This window comes from Elephas maximus, chromosome 4 (genome assembly GCF_024166365.1).
Source record: "Elephas maximus indicus isolate mEleMax1 chromosome 4, mEleMax1 primary haplotype, whole genome shotgun sequence".
In the NCBI taxonomy this organism is placed as follows: domain Eukaryota; kingdom Metazoa; phylum Chordata; class Mammalia; order Proboscidea; family Elephantidae; genus Elephas; species Elephas maximus.
The window spans coordinates 25087710-25108028 of NC_064822.1; the positions used below are offsets into that span (position 1 = coordinate 25087710).

Consider the following 20319-nt stretch of genomic DNA (forward strand, 5'->3'; position numbering starts at 1 on the left):
ATGCAGGGATGGTTCAACATTAGAAAAACAATTAATGTAATCCATCACACAAATAAAACAAAAGACAAGAATCACATGATTTTATCACATGATGCAGAAAAGGCATTTGACAAAGTCCAACACCCATTCATGATAAAAACTCTCAGCAAAATCGGAATAGAAGGATAATTCCTCAACATACTAAAGGGCATTTATACAAAGCCAACATCACCCTAAATGGAGAGAGCCTGAAAGCATTCCCATTGAGATCGGGAACCAGACAAGGATGCCCTTTATCACCACTCTTATTCAACGCTGTGTTGGAGGTCCCAGCCAGAGCAATTAGGCTAGGTAAAGAAATAAAGGGCATCCAGACTGGCAAGGAAGAAGTAAAAGTATCTCTATTTGCAGCTGACATGATCTTATACACAGAAAACCCTAAAGAATCCTCAAGAAAACTACTGAAACTAATAGAATAGTTCAGCAGAGTATCAGGATACAGGGTAAACATACAAAAATCAGTTGGATTCCTCTACACCAATAAAAAGAACATCGAAGAGGAAATCACCAAATCAATGCCATTTACAGTAGCCCCCAAGAAGATAAAATACTTAGGAATAAATCTTACCAGAGATGTAAAAGACTTATACAAAGAAAACTACAGTACACTTCCGCAAGAAACCAAAAGAGACCTGCAGAAGTGGAAAAACTACCTTGCTCATGGATAGGAAGACTTAACATTGTAAACATGTGTCTTCTACCAGAAGCGATCTATAGATGTAATGCAATTCCAATCCAAATTTCAACTACATTTTTTAATGAGATGGAGAAACAAATCACCAACATCTTATGGAAGGGAAAGACGCCCTGGATAAGTAAAGCATTACTGAAAAAGAAGAACAAAGTGGGAGGCCTGGCTCTACCTGATTTTAGAACCTATTATACCACCACAGTAGTCAAAACAGCCTGGTAGTGGTACAACAACAGATACACAGGCCAATGGAATAGAATTGAGAATCCAGACATAAATCCATCCACATATGAGCAGCTGATATTTGACAAAGGCCCCAAATCAGTTAAATGGGGAAAAGACAGTCTGTTTAACAAATGGTGCTGGCAGAACTGGATATCCATCTGCAAAAAAATGAAACAAGACCCATGCCTCACGCTATGCACAAAAAATGAACTCAAAATGGATCAAAGACCTAAATATAAAATCTAAAACAATAAAGATCATGGAAGAAAAAATAGGGACTTAGGAGCCCTAATGCATGGCATAAACAGTATATAAAACATTACTAACAATGCAGAAGAAAAACTAGATAACTCAGAGCTCCTAAAAATCAAACACCGGTGCTCATCTAAACACTTCACGAAAAGGGTAAAAAGATTACCTACAGACTGGGAAAAAGTTTTTAGCTATGACATTTCCAATCAGCACTTGATCTCTAAAATCTACATGATACTGCAAAAAACTACAAAAAGACAAATAACCCAATTAAAAAATGGGCAAGGGATATGAACATGCACTTCACTAAAGAAGATATTCAGGTAGCTGACAGGTACATGAGGAAATGCTCACGATCATTAGCCATTACAGAAATGCAAATCAAAACTACAATGAGATTCCATCTCACTCCAACAAGGCTGGCATTTATCCAAAAAACACAAAATAATCCATGTTGGAGAGATTGTGGAGAGACTGGAACACTTATACACTGCTGGTGGGAATGTAAAATGGCACAACCACTTTGGAAATGGATTTGGCGCTTCCTCAAAAAGCTAGAAATAGAACTACCATACAATCCAGGAATCCCAGTCCTTAGAATATATCCTAGAGAAATAAGAGCCTTTACAAGAACAAATATATGCACAGCCATGTTCACTGCAGCACTGTTTACAATAGCAAAAAGATGGAAGCAACCAACATGCCCATCAACAGATAAACAGATAAATACAGTGTATTCACACAATGGAATACTGCGCATCGATAAAGGACAGTGATGAATCTGTGAAACATTTCATAACATGGAGGCATCTGGAAGGCATATGCTGAGTGAAATTAGTCAGTTGCAAAAGGACAAATATTGTATAAGACCACTATATAAGAACTCAAGAAATAGTTTAAACAGAGAAGAAAATATTCTTTGATGGTTACAAGAGGGGGTGGGAGAGGGACATTCACTAACTAGATAGTAGATAAGAACTACTTTAGGTGAACGGAAAGACAACACACAATACAGGAGAGGTCAGCACAACTGGACTAAACCAAAAGCAAAGAAGTTTCCTGCATAAACTCAGTGCTTCAAAGGCCAGCATAGCAGGGGCGGGGGTTGGGGGACCATGGTTTCAGGGGACATCTAAGTCAATTGGCATAATAAAATCTATTAAGAAAACATTCTGCATCCCACTTTAGAGAGTGTCGACTGGGGTCTTAAATGCTAGCAAGCGGCCATCTAAGATGCATCAATTGGTCTCAACCCACCTGGACCAAAGGAGAATGAAGAACACCAAGGACACAAGGTAATTAAGAGCCCAAGAGCCAGAAAGGGCCACATAAACCAGAGACTACATCAGCCTGAGACCAGAAGAACTAGATGGTGCCCAGATACAATCGATGACTGCCCTGACAGAGAACACAAAAGAGAACCCCTGAAGGAGCAGGAGATCAGTGGGATGCAGACCCCAAATTCTTGTAAAATGACCAGACTTAATGGTCTGATTGAGACTAGAAGGACCCCTGCGGTCATGGCCCCGAGATCTTCTGTTGGCCCAGGACAGGAATCATTCCCAAAGCCAACTCTTCAGACAGGGATTGGACTGGACAATGGGATTGGACTGGGCAGAGGGATGCTGGTGAGGAGTGAGCCTCTTGGATCAGGTGACACTTGAGACTATGTTGGCATCTCCTGTCTGGAGGGGAGATGAGAGGGTAGAGGGGGTTAGAAGCTGGTGGAATGGGCACGAAAAGAGAGTGGAGGGAGGGAGCAGACTGTCTTAATAAGGGGAGAGCAACTGGGAGTACATAGCAAGGTGTATATAAGTTTTTGTGTGAGAGACTGACTTGAGCTGTAAACTTTCACTTAGAGCACAACAAAAATAAAATAAAAAAAAAAGACTCATTAACAACCTGCAATAGCAAATGACACAACCTTGTTTGCTGAAAGTGAAGAAGACTTGAAGCACTTACTGAAGATCAAAGGCTACATCCTTCAGTATGGATTACACCTCAATATAAGGAAACAAAAATCCTCACAACTAGACCAATAAGCAACATCATGATAAAAGGAGGAAAGACTGAAGTTATCACGGATTTCATTTTACTTGGATTCACCATCAATGCCCAAGGATGCAGCAGTCAAGAAATGAAATGACACATTATACCAGGCAAATATGCTGTAAAAGTCCTCTTTAAAGTGCTAAAAAGCAAAGATATCACTTTGAGGACTAAGGTGTATTGACCCAAGCCTTTCGATCGCCTCACACGAATGTGAAAACCAGACGGTAAGTGAGGAAGATCGAAGAAGAATTGATGCCTTTGAATTATGGTGTTGGAGACGAATACTGAATATACGATGGACTGCTAAAAGAACGAACAAATCTGTCTTGGAAAAAGTATTGCCACAATGCTTCTTAGAAGCAAGGATGGTGAGACTTCATCTTATATACTTTCGATATGTTATCAGGAGGATCAGTCCCTGGAGAAGGATATCATGCTTGGTGAAGAAGAAGGTCAGAGAAAATAAGGAAGACCCTCAACGAGATGGCTTGACACAGTGGCTGCAACAACAGACTCAAAAAGCAAGGGACTGTGAGGATGGCGTAGAACTGGGTAGTGTTTCATCCTGTTGTATACAGGGACGCTATGAGTCAGAAGTGACTGGATGGCACCTAACAACAAAAACAACAACACTTGAGTCCCTGGCTGATATAAACAGTAAATGTGCTTGTTTCTCCAAAAGTTTGGAGGTTCGAGTATATAGAGGTGTCCCAGAAGAAACGCCTGGCGGTCTAGTTCCGACAAATCAGCCACAGATAACCCTCTGGAGCGCAGTTCTACTCTGACACACAAGGGGTTGCCATGAGTTGGAACTGAGTTGATGGCAACTGGCAACCGGTTCAAATAGCAACAGGCCTCACAGGGGGAGAGTTTGGCCAGGACATCGCTGATTTAGCACAGCAGCCTCCTGGTGGCCTGGGGTGTGTGTCCACAGAGCCTGACATCCCTCCACTGCCTCACTGACTGGGCTTTTGACAAGTCACTGGCATTCTCTGGGCTTTAAGTTATGTGGATTTGTGTGAGATAGGTTACATTATTCCATTCACTTCAGGATAACAAAAAGAGAGTAAAAAATGTATATATATGTATGATTGGAATCCCTCGGTGGTATAAATGGTTAAGTGCTCTGCTGCTAATTAGAAAGGTTGGAGGTTTGAGTCCCCTCAGAGGCACCTCAGAAGAAAGGTCTGGCGATCTAATTCCAAAAAATCAGTCACTGGAAATGCTGCAGAGCACAGTCCTACTGTGACACACACAGGGTTGCCATGAGTCAGAAGTAACTCAATGGCAAAAAAAGAAAAGAAAGAAACTTAAGATATGAAACAAGCAGCTAAAAGATGAATAATGTTTATGGATTTATAATTTTATAAAGAGAAAGAGATACCTAGAAACAGATGTTCAACTTGAAGCGTTCCTTTTTTGGAAAATCATTATAAGCAGGATATGATTTGAGAGAAGCTAACAAAGCTTCTGAAAATCAACTGTTTACCATATCCAGTAGCACCGTGGAGAATAGATGCTTACTGATCAAGTATGCACCGCCCAAGATGAGGGCCCCAGACCACGACATCAGAGACTCTTCTAGATGGCTAAGTCTGCAATTAGCACAACCGCCGCTGATGACGTGAGATAATTACAAGTCATTCTCATGGTTAACTAACAAACATTTTTACCAGAATTCCTGGGGCTGAGTAGAGAAGAACCTATTATGGTGTGACTTCCAGATTCAAACCTCTGCTAAGTTAAGTTATTTTACAGCTTCCTCTGATTATAATATTCTAAAGGAAACACATTAAGGAAGCCCTGAATGTCTGATAACAGGCTTTTACAAGCTTTCACGGTAGCTCAGTATTATTCAGTTGCAGCGACTTGCATTCTAAGCAGGCAGTTTCCTTCACGTACAGATAACACTTAGCTTCCCCCCCCTTTGCCCACTTCCTCTTTTCCCCACCTTAATCTTCATGTGTACGTGTGCATATACACACATGTGTGTGTCTGTGTGTTTAGGCAAGCAAGCCTTGCAAAAAGACAGTAGGTGCATAACTAGATAGTTAGTTAGAACTGCCCCTGTGTGTCTGCCAGTTTGTTGTACTGTGGGGGCTTGTGTGTTGCTGCGATGCTGGAAGCTATGCCGCCAGTATTTAGATACCGGCAGGGTCACCCATGGAGGACAGGTTTCAGCTGAGCTTCCAGACTAAGATAGACTAGGAAGAAGAACCCGGCAGTCTACTTCTGAAAAGAATTAGCCAGTGAAAACCTTACGAATAGCAGCGGAACACTGTCTGATACAGTGCCAGAAGATGAGTCCTTGGATTGGAGGGCACTCAAAAGATGACTGGGGAAGAGCTGCCTCCTCAAAGCAGAGGTGACCTTAATGACGTGGACGGAGTCAAGCTTTCAGGACCTTCACTTGCTGATGTGGCATGACTCAAAATGAGAAGAAACAGCTGCAAACATCCATTAATGATCGGAATATGGAATGTACAAGTGTGAATCTAGGAAAACTGGAAATTATCAAAATAAAAGGGAACGCATAAACATCAATATCCTAGGCAACAGTGAGCTAAAATGGACTGGTATTGGCCATTCTGAATGGGTCAATCATATGGTCTACTATGTCAGGAGCGACAACTTGAAGAGGAATAGCGTTGCATTGATTTCAAAAAGCACATTTCAAGATCTACCCTGAAGTACAACGCTGTCAGTGATAGGATAATATCCACATGCCTGCAAGGAAGACCAGTTAATATGACTAATATTCAAATTTACGCACCAATCACTAAGGCCAAAGATGAAGAAATTGAAGATTTTTACCAACTTCTGCAGTCTGAAATTGCCTGAACATGCAGTCAGGATGCATTGATAATTACTGGTGATTGGAATGCAAAAGTTGGAAACAAAGAAGAAAGATCAGTAGTTGGAAAATACGGCCTTGGTGATAGAAACGATACTAGAGATCGCATGATAGAATTTTGCAAGACCAAAGACTTCTTCACTGCAAATACCTTTTTTCACCAACATAAATGGCGACTGTTGGATGGAATACACAGCAATCAAATCGACTCCATCGGTGGAAAGAGGTGATAGAAAAGCTCAATATCATCAGGCATAACAAGGGCAGGGACCGACCGCGGAAAAGATCATCAATTGCTCATATGCAAGCTCATGTTGAAACTGAAGAAAATTAGAACAAGTCCATGAGAGCCAAAGTATGACCTTGAGTATATTCTACCCAAATTTAGAGACCATCTCAAGAATAGACTTGACCCACTGAACAGTAAAGACTGAACACCAGATGAGTTGTGGAATGACATCATACATGAAGAAAACAAGAGATCATTAAAAAAGACAGGAAAGAAAGAAAAGACCAAAATGGATGTCAGAAGAGACTCTGAAACTTGCTCTTGAACATCGAGTAGCTAAAGCAAAAGGAAGAAATAATGAGGTAAAAGAACTGAACAGAAGATTTCAAAGGTCAGCTCGAGAAGACAAAGTTAAGTATTATAATGACATGTGCAAAGAGCTGGACATAGAAAACCAAAAGGGAAGAAAATGCTCTGCATTTCTCAAGCTGAAAGAACTGAGGAAAAAATTCAAGCCTTGAGTTGCAGTAGTGAAGGATTCTATGGGAACAACATTAAATGATGCAGGAAGCATCAAAGAAGGGTCATTATACCAAAAAGAATTGGTCAACACTCAACCACTTGAAGTGGTAGCATACGATCAGGAACCAATGGTACTGATAGAAGAAGTCCAAGCTGCACTGAAGGCATTAGCAAAAAACAAGGCTCCAGGAATTGACAGAATATCAATTGAGATGTTTCAACAAATGGATGCAGTCCTGGAAGTGCTTACTCATCTATGCCAAGACATTTGGAAGAGAGCTACCTGGCCAACCGAATTCAGAAATTATGGAACAATGTAATTAATATCACATGCAAGTAAAACTTTGCTGAAGATCATTCAAAAGCAGCTGCCGCAGTATATCGACAGGGAACTGCCAGAATTTCAGGCTGGATTCAGAAGAGGACATGGAACCAGGGATATCACTGCTGATGTCAGACAGATCTTGGCTGAAAGCAGAGAATACCAGAAGGATGTTTACCTGTGTTTTATTGACTACGCAAAGGCATTCGACTGTGTGGATCATAATAAATTATGGATAACATTGGGGAGAATGGGAATTCCAGAACACTTAATTGTGCTAGTGAGTAACCTCACCAAGAGGCAGTTGTTTGGACAGAACAAGGGGATACCGAGTGGTTTAAAGTCAGGAAAGGTGTGTGTCAGAGTTGTATCCTTTCACCATACCTATTCAATCTGTATGCTGAACAAGTAATCCAAGAAGATGGACTATACAATGAAGAATGCAGCATCACGATTGGTGGAAGACTCATTAGCAACCTGCGTTATGTGGATGACACAACCTTGCTTGCTGAAAGTGAAGAAAGAAGACTTGAAGCACTTACTGATGAAGATCAAAGACTACAGCCTTCAGTATGGATTACGCCTCAACATAAAGAAAACAAAAATCCCACAACTGGACCAATAAGCAACATCATGATAAATGGGGAAAAGACTGAAGTTGTCAAGGATTTCATTTTACTTGGATCCACAATCAGTATCTATGAAAGCAGCAGTCAAGAAATCAAAAGTCGCATTGCATTGGGCAAATCTGCTGCAAAAGACCTCTCTAAAGTGTTGAAAAGCAAAGATGTCACCTTGGAGACTAAGGTGCGCCTGACTCAAGCCAAGGTATGTTCAACTGCTTCATATGCATGAGAAAGCTGGACAATGAATAAGAAAGACAGAAGAAGAACTGACGCCTTCGAATTGTGGTGTTGGCGAAGAACACTGAATATATCATGGGGTGCCAAAAGAACCAACAAATTTATCTTGGAAGAAGCACAACCAGAATGCTCCTTAGAAGCAAGGATGATGAGACTATGTCTTACATGCTTTGGACATGTTGTCAGGAGAGATCAGTCCCTGGAGAAGGACATCATGCTTGGTAGAGTACAGGGTCAGCGGAAAAGAGGAAGACTATCAACAAGATGGACTGACACAGTGGCTGCAACAACGGGCTCAAGCATAACAATGACTGTGGGCATTCTGTTGTGCACAGTGTCACTGTGAATCGGAACCAACTTGACGGCATCTAACAACAACAAAAACAACAGAAGTGCTGAACTGAAAGAATACTTCCCATGGTCATCTTTGAGTGAAGATATAAACACAAGCTTTCGGAAGCATCCTCTCTTCATATTGCCAGAGAGAAGCCAGGAATGGTACATATAAAATACATTTAGTAAGTATCTGTCAGTGTCTACCTGGCAAAAGTCTGAATACATTGAAAATCTAGCATTAAATCATTTCATATGTAGCAAACTGTCTGCAGCTTTACAGACACTCAGTGCTTTCTAGCTATAAGCCTATTAATAATACGGTACTGACATCTGACATGTCCTGTGGTTTTTTTCCCCCGTACTGTATGAGTGATTTTCGTGCAAAGCCTCGGCCCGTTTCATCATTGCAATCTGTTACTGAGACTATTTACAAGAGGTCTACTGTCTAAATGAGTTCTCTGTGAAGTAAATGACTTTAAAAGGGAATTATGCCACGTCTTTAGAGTTACAGAATGAATGGTCTGTGAAGAGAGATGACAGCCTGTTTTGACAGTAACCCTGCTGGCCAGTTACTGTCCTCCTCCCAGCCCTCGTGAGTGTCAGGCCCAGCCATCCATGTCTGGTGATGTCTGGTCATTCTCTCCTCCCAGGGCCAGTCCCTCTTCTCCCATTCTGCCCACTGGTAGAGTAGGACAGACACCCTGATCAAGGCTAGAGCATCCACTGGCCCTCTGATTCCTTCTCTCAGAAATTTAAACCAAGAGACAAGGACAGTAGTCCATGGTGGGCTTTGCAACTAAACCATCAATGAAACCAAAGTCAAGGGAAGTATAAAAGTCATCATCAGCCAATGACTGAGGAGGAGTAGCCATCAGCGAGGTGAACAGGCTGTTTAGCAGAGGAGGGTAGGGAAGGGCAGAGAGATGCAGAGACAAGCGACAGCATGGTGACAGGGACAGTTGGAATGAATCCCACAGAGTAACATCCACAACTTAGAGAGACATCTGTGGGCAGAGCCATCTTGGTTCCCAGCTTCCTCAATCCCACTTCTGATGAGTCTGGGCCATCCTCATTTTCTACCTACAGAGACTCGATGAGATTCTCTGTTGTGTCCTTACGACAGCCCCTCCCTTTCTGTTCATTCAGGTGGGTCCCAGTTTCTTGCATCCAAAAGATCTACAGAGGTGGGAAACAAGCACCAGGTACTCTTCAGCCAATTCCAAGCTCTGCCGTGTCTCTGACTTATTTTCCCTCCAGTGCTCCCTACTCCTCCCCAAGGAGTTGGCAGGTAAGGATGGAAGCCACTGGGAACAACGTAGAAGCCAATGGCCCTTCCCAAACTCACCTCCCACAGGCCCTCTGCCTGGACAACCTTCTCTACTTCTATTTTAGCCCAGTGATTTGAAGCACTCAGCACTAATACAACTGCCTTGCATATAAATACTAGGTTTGGTCCACGGGGTTTATTTTTTAAAAAGTTGAGTGTTTCCTAAACGTAAAATCCTGTATCAGGAATTAGCAAAGTCAGAGAGGAATTAGATAAGGCACCAGTCTTCAGGAAACTGACAATGCTGGAGCCAGGAGAAAGTGCTGGAAGAATGTGGAGGAGAAAATCATTCATTCAACTAAAGGAACCTGGAAAAGTTGCTGAACCTCATGAGGCCCATGGGGACAAGTTGGGGTTCTCAGCGGCAGCTGGGGTATAGAGGCTTGTGGGTGTTTTCTAGGCAGGGGGGCTAGAGTGTGGGGGGCACACTGAGTCGGGGGCTGGCACAGGAAAGCCCTGTTGGGCTCTGGGAGGGCAGCAGTGCCCCACTAACACAGAGTCAGGGCCAGGCGCAGGAAAGGCCGGTCAGGCTCTGGGGGGTAGCCAGCAGTGCTCCGCTGACACACTGGGTTTTGGCTATGTAGGAAAGGAGGGCACAGGAGACCCTGTATTAGTCACAGTTCTCCAGAGAAACAGAAAAAAAAAAATATATATATATATATATACACACACACACACACACAGATAGTTGTTCTGTGCCACTGGCTCATGCCGTTGAGTCAATTCTGACTCATAGCGACCCTACAGGAAAGAGGAGAGCTGCCTCATAGGATTTCCTAGATTGTAATCTTTACAGGAGCCGATCACCAGGTCTTTTCTTCTGTTGGGTTGTTGGTGGGTTCCCACCGATGACCTTTTGGTTAGCAGCTGAGTGTTTAGCCATTACACCACCAGGGCTCCATATATATGTACGCACATACATACGCACGGAGAGAGAGAGAGTGTAACGAGCTAGCAAGGAATGGGCTCATGTGATTGTGGGAGCTGGCAAGTCCAAAATTCACAGAGCAGGCGGCAGGCTGGAAACTCAGGCGGGATTTTTATGTTACAATCTTGGAGAATTCCTTCTCCGGGAAACCTCAGCTTTTTAAGGCCTTCAACTGATTACATGAGGCCTGCCCACATTGAGGGTAATCTCCTTTCCTTAAAGTCAGTGGACCGTAAATGTTCATCACATCTACAAAATACCGTCACAGCAACGTCTAGACTGGGGTTTGACCCAATGGCTAGGCACCACAGCCAAGTCACGCTGACACATGAAATAACCATCACGACCACTGGTGGGAGTTGCACAGCCAGGGCTTAGGGTCCACACTGTGCTTTCAATGTTCATAAAGTGTTTGTCTGTAAGACTGGGCAGGAAACACTCTGATATTTAATTTTGGAAAATGATCTAATCATTAATTGGTATAAACTGTGTCCAAACAGAGGTGCTTCACTGTCCTGCCCCTACCACTTGAGCCTAAGAACTTTCCGGCAAGTTCACTAGCTCTTTTGCATCTCACAGTGGACGCATCATTCTCTCCCCATCTCTGTAGTTGTTGTTAGCTGCTGTCAAGTCAGTTCCCAAACCTCATGCACAATGGGATCGGGCCGTTGTGATGCATAAGGTTTTCACTGGCTGATTTCCTAGAAATGGATCACCAGGCCTTTCTTCCTAGTCCTTCTCAGTCTGGAAGGTATCCGCTGAAGCCTGTTCAGCATCACAGCAACATGCAAGCCTCCACTGACAGGTGGGTGGTGGCTGCTCGAGATGCCTTGGCTGGGAATTGAACCCGGGTCTACCTCATGGAAGACAAAAATTCTGCCAGTGGACCACCACTGCCCTCTTCCCCATCTTCGGTGCTCAGTCTCACTTGATCTAGTAAGACAAAGCACAGTGTCTTCAACAAGTTATGAAACAAGAATCCTTCATGTTGGGAAAGCTACCCAATGCTCCATGTCTGTGTTCCTTTTTTGTTTTTAAAAAGGGCTTTGACCTGGTTCATTCCAGTTCAAATCCCTGCGAAAGATTTGTATTTCCACCCCCAGATATACTGAATCAGAATCTACAGTTTAACAAGATCCCCAGGTGATTCTTATGCATAATACATTTCAAGACCCACTGCTCTACTAGGAGTTCTCAGCCTCGATCCCTAACCAGCAGCATTAGCATCTCCTGGGAACTTGTTAGAAACGCAAATTCTCAGCAGGGTTTTGAACTGGAAGGAACTAGTTTGAAGCCCTGTTTTTACAATATTTGTCCTTTTGCCTCTGACTAATTTCGCTCAGCATAATGCCTTCCAGGTTCCTCCATGTTATGAAATGTTTCACAGATTCGTTACTGTTCTTTATCGATGCATAGTATTCCATTGTGTGAATATACCACAATTTATTTAACCATTCACCCATTGATGGACACCTTGGTTGCTTCCAGCTTTTTGCTATTGTAAACAGAGCTGCAATAAACATGGGTGTGCATATATCTGTTCGTGTGAAGGCTCTTATTTCATTAGGGTATATTCCGAGGAGTGGGATTTCTGGGTTGTATGGTAGTTCTATTTCTAACTTTTTAAGAAAACGCCAGATAGATTTCCAAAGTGGTTGTACCATTTTACACTCCCACCAGCAGTGTATAAGAGTTCCAATCTCTCCGCAGCCTCTCCAACATTTATTATTTTGTGTTTTTTGGATTAACGCCAGCCTTGTTGGAGTGAGATGGAATCTCATCGTAGTTTTAATTTGCATTTCTCTAATGGCTAATGATCGAGAGCATTCTCTCATGTATCTGTTAGCTGCCTGAATATATTCTTTAGTGAAGTGCGTGTTCATATCCTTTGCCCACTTCTTGCCTGGGTTGTTGGTCTTTTTGTGGTTGAATTTTAATAGAATCATAGATTTTAGAGATCAGGCGCTGGTCGGAGATGTCATAGCTGAAAATTCTTTCCCAGTCTGTAGGTGGTCTTTTTACTCTTTTGGTGAAGTCTTTACATGAGCATAGGTGTTTGATTTTTAGGAGCTCCCAGTTATCAGGTTTCTCTTCATCACTTTTGGTAATGTTTTGTATTCTGTTTATGCCTTGCATTAGGGCTCCTAACGTTGTCCCTATTTTTTCTTCCACGATCTTTATCGTTTTAGTCTTTATGTTTAGGTCTTTGATCCACTTGGAGTTAGTTTTTGTGCACGGTGTGAGGTATGGGTCCTGTTTCATTTTTTTGCAAATGGATATCCAGTTATGCCAGCACCATTTGTGAAAAAGACTATCTTTTCCCCAATTAACTGACACTGGGCCTTTGTCAAATATCAGCTGCTCATATGCGGATGGATTTATATCTGGGTTCTCAATTCTGTTCCCTTGGTCTATGTGCCTGTTGTTGTACCAGTACCAGGCTGTTTTGACTACTGTGGCTGTATAATAGGTTCTAAAATCAGGTAGAGTGAGGTCTCCCACTTTCTTCTTCTTTTTCAGTGATGCTTTACTTATCCGAGGCTTCTTCCCCTTCCATATGAAGTTGGTGATTTGTTTCTCCATCACGTTAAAAAATGTCATTGGAATTTGGATTGGGAGTGCACTCTATGTACAGATGGCTTTTGGTAGAATAGACATTTTTACTATGTTAAGTCTTCCTATCCATGAGCAAGGTATGTTTTTCCACTTAAGTAGGTCCTTTTTAGTTTCTTGTAGTAGTACTTTGTAGTTTTCTTTGTATAGGTCTTTTACATCTTTGGTAAGATTTATTCCTAAGTATTTTATCTTCTTGGGGGCTACTGTGAATGGTATTGATTTGGTTATTTCCTCTTCGATGTTCTTTTTGTTGATGTAGAGGAATCCAAGTGATTTTTGTATGTTTATCTTATAACCTGAGACTCTGCCAAACTCTTCTATTAGTTTCAGTAGTTTTCTGGAGGATTCCTTAGGGTTTTCTGTGTATTAAGATCATGTCATCTGCAAATAGAGATAATTTTACTTTCTCCTTGCCAATCCGGATGCCCTTTATTTCTTTGTCTAGCCTAATTGCTCTGGCTAGGACCTCTAGCACAATGTTGAATAAGAGCGGTGATAAAGGGCATCCTTGTCTGGTTCCCGTTCTCAAGGGAAATGCTTTCAGGCTCTCTCCATTTAGAGTGATGAAGCCCTGCTTTTAAAAGGTCTCCTGGCTAGAAACCAAAACCAAAACCAAACCCACTGCTGTCAAGTCAATTCTGACTCATGGTGACTCCATATGTTACAGAGTAGAACTGCTCCATAGGATTTCCTTGGCTGTAATCTTTATGGAGACAGACTGCCAGGCCTTTCTTCCGTGGTGCCACTGGGTGGGTTTGAACCACCAACCTTTAGGTTAGTAGTTGAGTGCATCTTCTGACTATAACTGGCCCTTAAACTGGAAACACCAATCTAAGATGATGCTAATTTTCAGAGGAAAAGCAAGTTCTGATCATTCTCCCCACAGAATCTTCATGTTCTAGTGAAGCCTGACTGCAGACAGTACGGCTTTCCACTTATGTGGCATTCAACCATGTGCCCAAAGCAGTATTGTGTACGTTTAGCCAACAGAGGCAGGGCAGGATGAACTCCTCATACAGCTCCCACAGGCAGGAAAGGGCCACAGTGTGTCCGAGAGCTGTTACACATCCATGGCACATAGAGGGGGAGGAGGACAAGGAAGCGAGCTGGTCAGCCCGACACAGGGCAATGGCAGAAGGACCTCACAGAGCTGTGCGTCCCTTAACACCTGGACGAGGGTTCCTGCAGAGAGAGGTCAGCCAGGCCAGCACTGCTTCAGCGCAGCAGCCTCCAGAGGCCTGGACTCGAGTTCCACAACCTCGCTGGGTGACCTTTGAAGAGCTGCGGACATTCTCTAGGCTTCACGTTCTTCATCTATAAAGTAAGGATACTGCCTTCCTGCCTACACCTCAGCCACCCGACCAAAATAAAACAAAGTGACCTGTGTTCAGCCCTTGGGACCTTCCGAACCACCTCGACCCAGAGACGTAGTGAATAGGGGATTAGAGGGGGCATTTGCCTAGGTGGGAGTCCGAGGGGGTGCCAGACGAGGCGGGCTGGTGAATCAACCCCCCCACCCCACCCCTGTTGATGAGGTGGAGGGGGGAACGCAAACTTAGAGATTGCCCCTGGATGCCCGTTACCCTCCCTAGCTTTGACCTCCATCTTCCCTGGGGACTTAGTGGGGCCTGAGGACTATCCTGTCCTGTGGTAGATACAGTCTAGGGCAGGCCTCAACCCACCCAAGAACTGCAGGGAGAGGAGACCTGTGACACACCCCAGTCACCCCGATGGCTTGAAGTTAGAGCCATGAGGGACCATCCGCCCCCAGACCATGAAGCCAGCCCACAGAGGTTGCTGTGCGGGCCGGGCGGCGGGAACGCAGCTGCATTTGTCCAGTGCCTGGAGCTGGGATCCGGCAAAGTATCTTTATTCATTCTGATCCAGAATTCATGGGAACCAAAGTAGATTTCCCTTTTTCTTTTTTTAATCTTTAAAAAAAAAAAAAAAATCTGTTAGCACCTACTAATCACCTCCCAAAGCATGTCTTTTCTGATGGAAAAAGTAAATGTGCTCCACGCCTAACTTTCCGTCTGCCTCCTGTTTTCTCAAGGCCAAGTGGTCTACCGTCTACTAAAGAAAGGAAACACCTTTTCATCTCAGCCCACCAAGCCTTGCAGCTGTTATCTGAGACTTTGGGCACTGGGGTGGAGTTTTGCAAACACGTATGCATTTTCTCTTTCTCCTCTACAAGGCAACCTTCAATCCAAAAGCTACTATCCACCTCCCAGGTTAATCAGCAAACCTCAGAAACACAGAAAATAGGCCAGATCTGTTGAATGCTCTGTCATCTATACAAACACATCCCAGTGCTACTCAGAGCCACTAATCTGAGCGCTTCGCTAACGACATAAAGAAAAGATCTCATTCAGATCTGATTATGTCTGGCCATGCAGAGGCCAGCTCATGGCTTCTTGTGGTCCCTGGGCTAGAAACCTCTAAGCAAGTTGTGGAAGAGGCTGGAAGCCATACTTCCAACACAGAATTCTAAAGCAGGTTCTATGTATGGCCTCCCGCTCCAGGACCCAACTCTGATGTGCTCCCTCAAGTTTACCGGGCACATTCATAGGGACTCCACGGTCACTGCCTTTACCTCATTATAAATTGAGCCTCCTGCTTTTCAACAGCTGTTACAATGGTGGAAAGAATACATTGGATCCATTAGCATATGTTAAACAACCACTGGGGACCCAGTACTGAGACAAGCTCTGCTGGAAACACAACAAGAAAGAGGAGACAAAGTACAACCTCAGTACCCTGAAATCCAAGAGGGACGGCACAGACGTACTCAGCACCAAGCTACAAACAACAGCTGGTGAGATAAAATCAAGCATAAATTTATGTAGCAGTAATTCAGGCTGTCCTAAACCACAGCCAGGAGTCCCTGGGTCACCCAAGCAGCTAAGCACTGGACTACTAACTGAGAGGTTGGCAGTTTGAACCCACCCAAAGGTACCTCAGAAGAAAAGGTCTAGGGATTTGCTTCTGAAAGGTCACAGTCATGCAAACCCTCGGAGAACAGTTCTTCCATACATACATGGGTCACTGAGTCAGAATCGATTCAACAGCAACTGTTGTGATTTTTTGTGTTAACCCACAGCCAACTCATCTATAAGCTCCCTTTTCCAGGAGCCAGGGTGGGCATGTTTTGCAGGGAATGTGGTTAACAGAGTTACGCCCAAGGTGGTGTGGACACAGATACAAGTTTTGAAGGGCAGAGTTAAATAAAAGTGGCTACAAGTCCTTTTCCATTCTGCGTTTTCCTCCTTAACCTGGCACCATCAATAACAACACTTGCCCTTCATGGAGAAGTAGTTCTGACTGGGCAACATGAACCTGCTTTTACTACGTTGAGTGTGAAGAAACAGCTGATGCCTTCGCTTTGACTCCATAACCAAGGTGTTGAGTGCTCTGAACTCTAAGAACAAAATCCCTCCCACTTTTGCCTGAAAGTTGTCAACCAACAACGAAGATCCTGTCTGTGAGAAGGTGGTTGAGTACCAGTTGCTAGAAAACCCTCAGTAAGATGGACTGACACAGTAGCTGTAACAATGGAGCTGTAACAACGATCGTGAAGACGGTCCAGGAGCCGGCAACATTTCGTTGTTATCCATGAGGGCGTCATAAGTTGGAGTTGACTTGACGGCAGTTAACAACCACCACCACCATAGCAGACTAGGGTCAGTCCTCTTGGACTTAATTCGTTACCGTTTTTGTTTATTTGTTGCTCTTAAAGTTAGGCCTCTGCTTCAATCTGTTTCCTCTGTCCATTTTTTGCCTGTTACACACAGTTACATAACATGCTGTATATGACCACAGCCCTTCTTGTCCAATCTGTGCCTGCTCGCAAGGCAGCACTAAAGCACAAACACTCTTTTATGAAGTGATGACAAAAGTTTCCTCTAGGTTAAAACTGCTCTGATGGAGTTTCAAGACTCCTCTCCCAGGCTGGCTCTGCAGCAAGCTGCCTAAATTTCCTTTTTTTTTTTTTCATCCACCCTGTCCACCCCACCAACTGCCCTCTTTTTTTATGTAAAGAAACACCCACAGATGTTTAATATGGGTATTCAGATGGGATACCCATATTAGGGCCAGTGTGTGTGCAAGAGAAAGATGGGTTGGAAGCCAACAGAATTATGTGAATATATCAGAAGACAGATTTTCTTTCTCACAAATGGAGGGGAATACATACCCCCTTTCAACTCCCTGTAACGTACAAAATACTGAAACTGTTAAAAAGCCAAATGTACTATGAATGTGTGTATGACATGAACTAGCTTTTGTAGAGTTTTAAAATGATACCTATCTGAGGCCATATGAAGAAATTATAAAGGAACAAAGAAGCCAAATGTTAAAATAACAGTGTTTGGCATGATAGGATTCATTTGATGTTGTTGTTAGTTTGCCATTGAGTCAGCTCCAACTCGGGACGACCTTATATGTAACAGAACAAAACACTGCCTGGTATTGCACCACCTTCCTGACCGTTGGTATGTTTCAGCCCATTGTTGTGGGTACTGTGTCAATCCATCTCATCGAGGGTTTCCTACATTTTTGCTGATCCTCTACTTTACCAAACAGGATATCTTTTTCTAGCGATTGGTACTCAACTACTATTTATTCAAGGCCTGCTCCAAGCCAGGCCCTGTGCTAGGTGCTGCCAGAACATTCCAAATGCCTCCGTGAAAAAAAAGATTCTTGTCCCTGAGCTCCTCTCTGCCTCCCAGACCCCAGTCAAATATAAGGTGCTGGAGGAGTTTACTTACATAAATAATCCACTGGCAAAAATCCAAATCAAAAGAAAATGATGGGTTAAGCTTGAGACTTACCCCGCCTCCGAAGCTCTGAAAGCAGAAGAACTCTGGGGCTCCCTGTAGCTTCTAGGGGTGCCACAGCAGCTCTCGGAGCTACCCAGGCATCCTCTCCCCAGGGATTTCTTACTTGGTGCAAAGGCTGCAGAATCGTTCTCATACCCGTTCAACAAGCTGCGGCCGGCTCTAGCTCTCGTCACCTCAGGCTGATGCCCCTCATTGCTGTCCTCTCGTGGTGCAGGAAGGTTCCGTGACAATTTGTATCCATGAGAGATCAGGAGGTCTTCTACACTGTACATGGTGCACTGGGTCTATCAAAGCTCAGTCACTAGAAACATCTTGGTGGCAGGATCCATCACTGAGGGGGGAAGACAGAGAGCTTTGTCTGTGAGGAGTCACCACTCCTGTGTCACCAGTTTTCCCTAAAATTGAGTCTGTCCCCTCCTCCTCCCTCTACATGCACCAAACTAAACCAGGGCTGATGACCACAGCATCTCTGCAGGTAAAGAAGAAATGTGGGTTGCTCTACCTGAAGCCACACTCAATCTTTCTCAAGTAGAGTGGGTGGATGCCACATTGGCTCTACAGGATGTGGTAGTAATTCTGAGGATTTCACTGTCTGATGAATGCCTCTTGTAGAAGATTCCAGAATAGTGTTTAAGCAATGAAATGATTAACCGTATCCACCATCCCCTTGCCCCACTCATCTAAAAACAACAGGCATGTGGAGTGAGGATAAAATAAATACAGGCCCCGAACCTGCAATTACTGCTTCATGTTTCTAAAAACGGAAACTGCCAACGTCCAGCTTAATCTTAACTATACTTCCCTGCTTTCATGTCGCAAACATACCTTTTGCTCAAAAAGGGCAGAGTGCGATATTTAATCAACAAATAGCCATGCTCAAATTTGGAGAAAGCAGTCTAAATGGAAATTGCCAGGGACTCTACCACATGGTGGTTAACTAGCATCTGAAAATAGACTTTAAGGCTTTAGGCTCATAATGAGAAAACAAACAGCACACTCATCAAGCATACACACCCAGCCCACTACACAATCTGAAAGTTCTCCTTTCCACATGAAACCTTTAAGAATCAAATTCTGCCCCTATGGGTCTTGGCTTTGGAAAAGCTTGGCATCTCTGAGTCAAGCGTGTCCATAATTCAACAGCAGCGACTTTCCCGGCAGTAAGCCACCCAAAGGCAATAGTACCGAGAAGAATAAAAATGGACAGAAATGTACTTAAGAGCGCATGTGTGAAAAGAGGTGGGGCAGCCATGTTTATTTTCACACAAGGGAGCCTAATTTCCTAAGTCTTCCCTTTGTTAATAGAGCAGGAACAGGTTTTGGTTGGATGGCATCTGCCACAGCCTCCACAGAGTGCGTGAGTCACTCCACAGAGGCTGTGACCCTGGCATGAGCAAGATGCACACCAAAGTCAGGCTCTCCTGAGAGCGAGGCCAGCTCCAGTCACAGCAGGCTAGTGGAGGGAAATAGAGCTGCCGCAGGCACCAAGAACAATGGCCAGGAAATGCCTGCTGGCTGGTGCGCAGGTGAAAGGAAGACGCATGCGCTTCCTGTCGGTGGGAATTCTTGCTGGGGTCCATCACACAACTCTGCTGACTGTGCGTGTTCCCGCTCTTCACATGCTAGATTACAACTGGACAAACGCCCCAGTTGTCAGCATGGAGCATGTCAGACTTTGGAGGTCTGTAACTTTCCATTATGTACCCATATTTTATGGAAGGTGGACAAGCTCTGGCAGTTACTGCACTAATGGAAAAAATCTCCATAGCAACTGTGCCATTCCTGACCCACTCCTGCTATGTCTTTTTTTTTTTTTTTAATTTTTATTGTGCTTTAAGTGAAAGTTTACAAATCAAGTCAGACTCTCATACAAAAATTTATATACACTTTGCTATGTGCTCCTAATTGTTCTCCCCCTAATGAGACAGCACACTCGTTCTCTCCACTCTCTATTTTTGTCTCCATTCAGCCAGCTTCTGACCCCCTCTGCTCTCTCATCTCCTGCCCAGACAGAAGCTGCCAACATAGTCCCATGTGTCTACTTGATCCAAGAAGCTCATTCTTCACCAGTATCATTTTCTACCCCATAGTCCAGTCCAACCCCTGTATGAAGAGCTGGCTTTGGGAATGGCTCCTGTCTTGGGTTAACAGAAGGTCTGGGGACCATGACCTCCGGAGTCCTTCCAGCCTCAGTCAAACCATTAAGTCTGGTCTCTTTACGAGAA

The 20319-nt window shown here is 43.8% G+C and overlaps 1 protein-coding gene across 3 annotated transcripts in view; it reads right to left on the reverse strand.

Annotated features, from left to right (window-relative positions):
* JCAD (junctional cadherin 5 associated) overlaps window positions 1-20319 on the reverse strand; it is a 71412-nt gene that overhangs the window by 26262 nt on the left and 24831 nt on the right. For 2 of the 3 annotated variants that reach the window (XM_049881721.1, XM_049881722.1), the window contains exon 3: window positions 18086-18425. In XM_049881721.1, coding sequence (XP_049737678.1) covers window positions 18086-18366 — 281 coding nt within the window. In that variant the 5' untranslated portion in view covers window positions 18367-18425. The remainder of the gene's footprint in view (window positions 1-18085; window positions 18426-20319) is intronic. The other variant, XM_049881723.1, reaches the window with a different exon arrangement.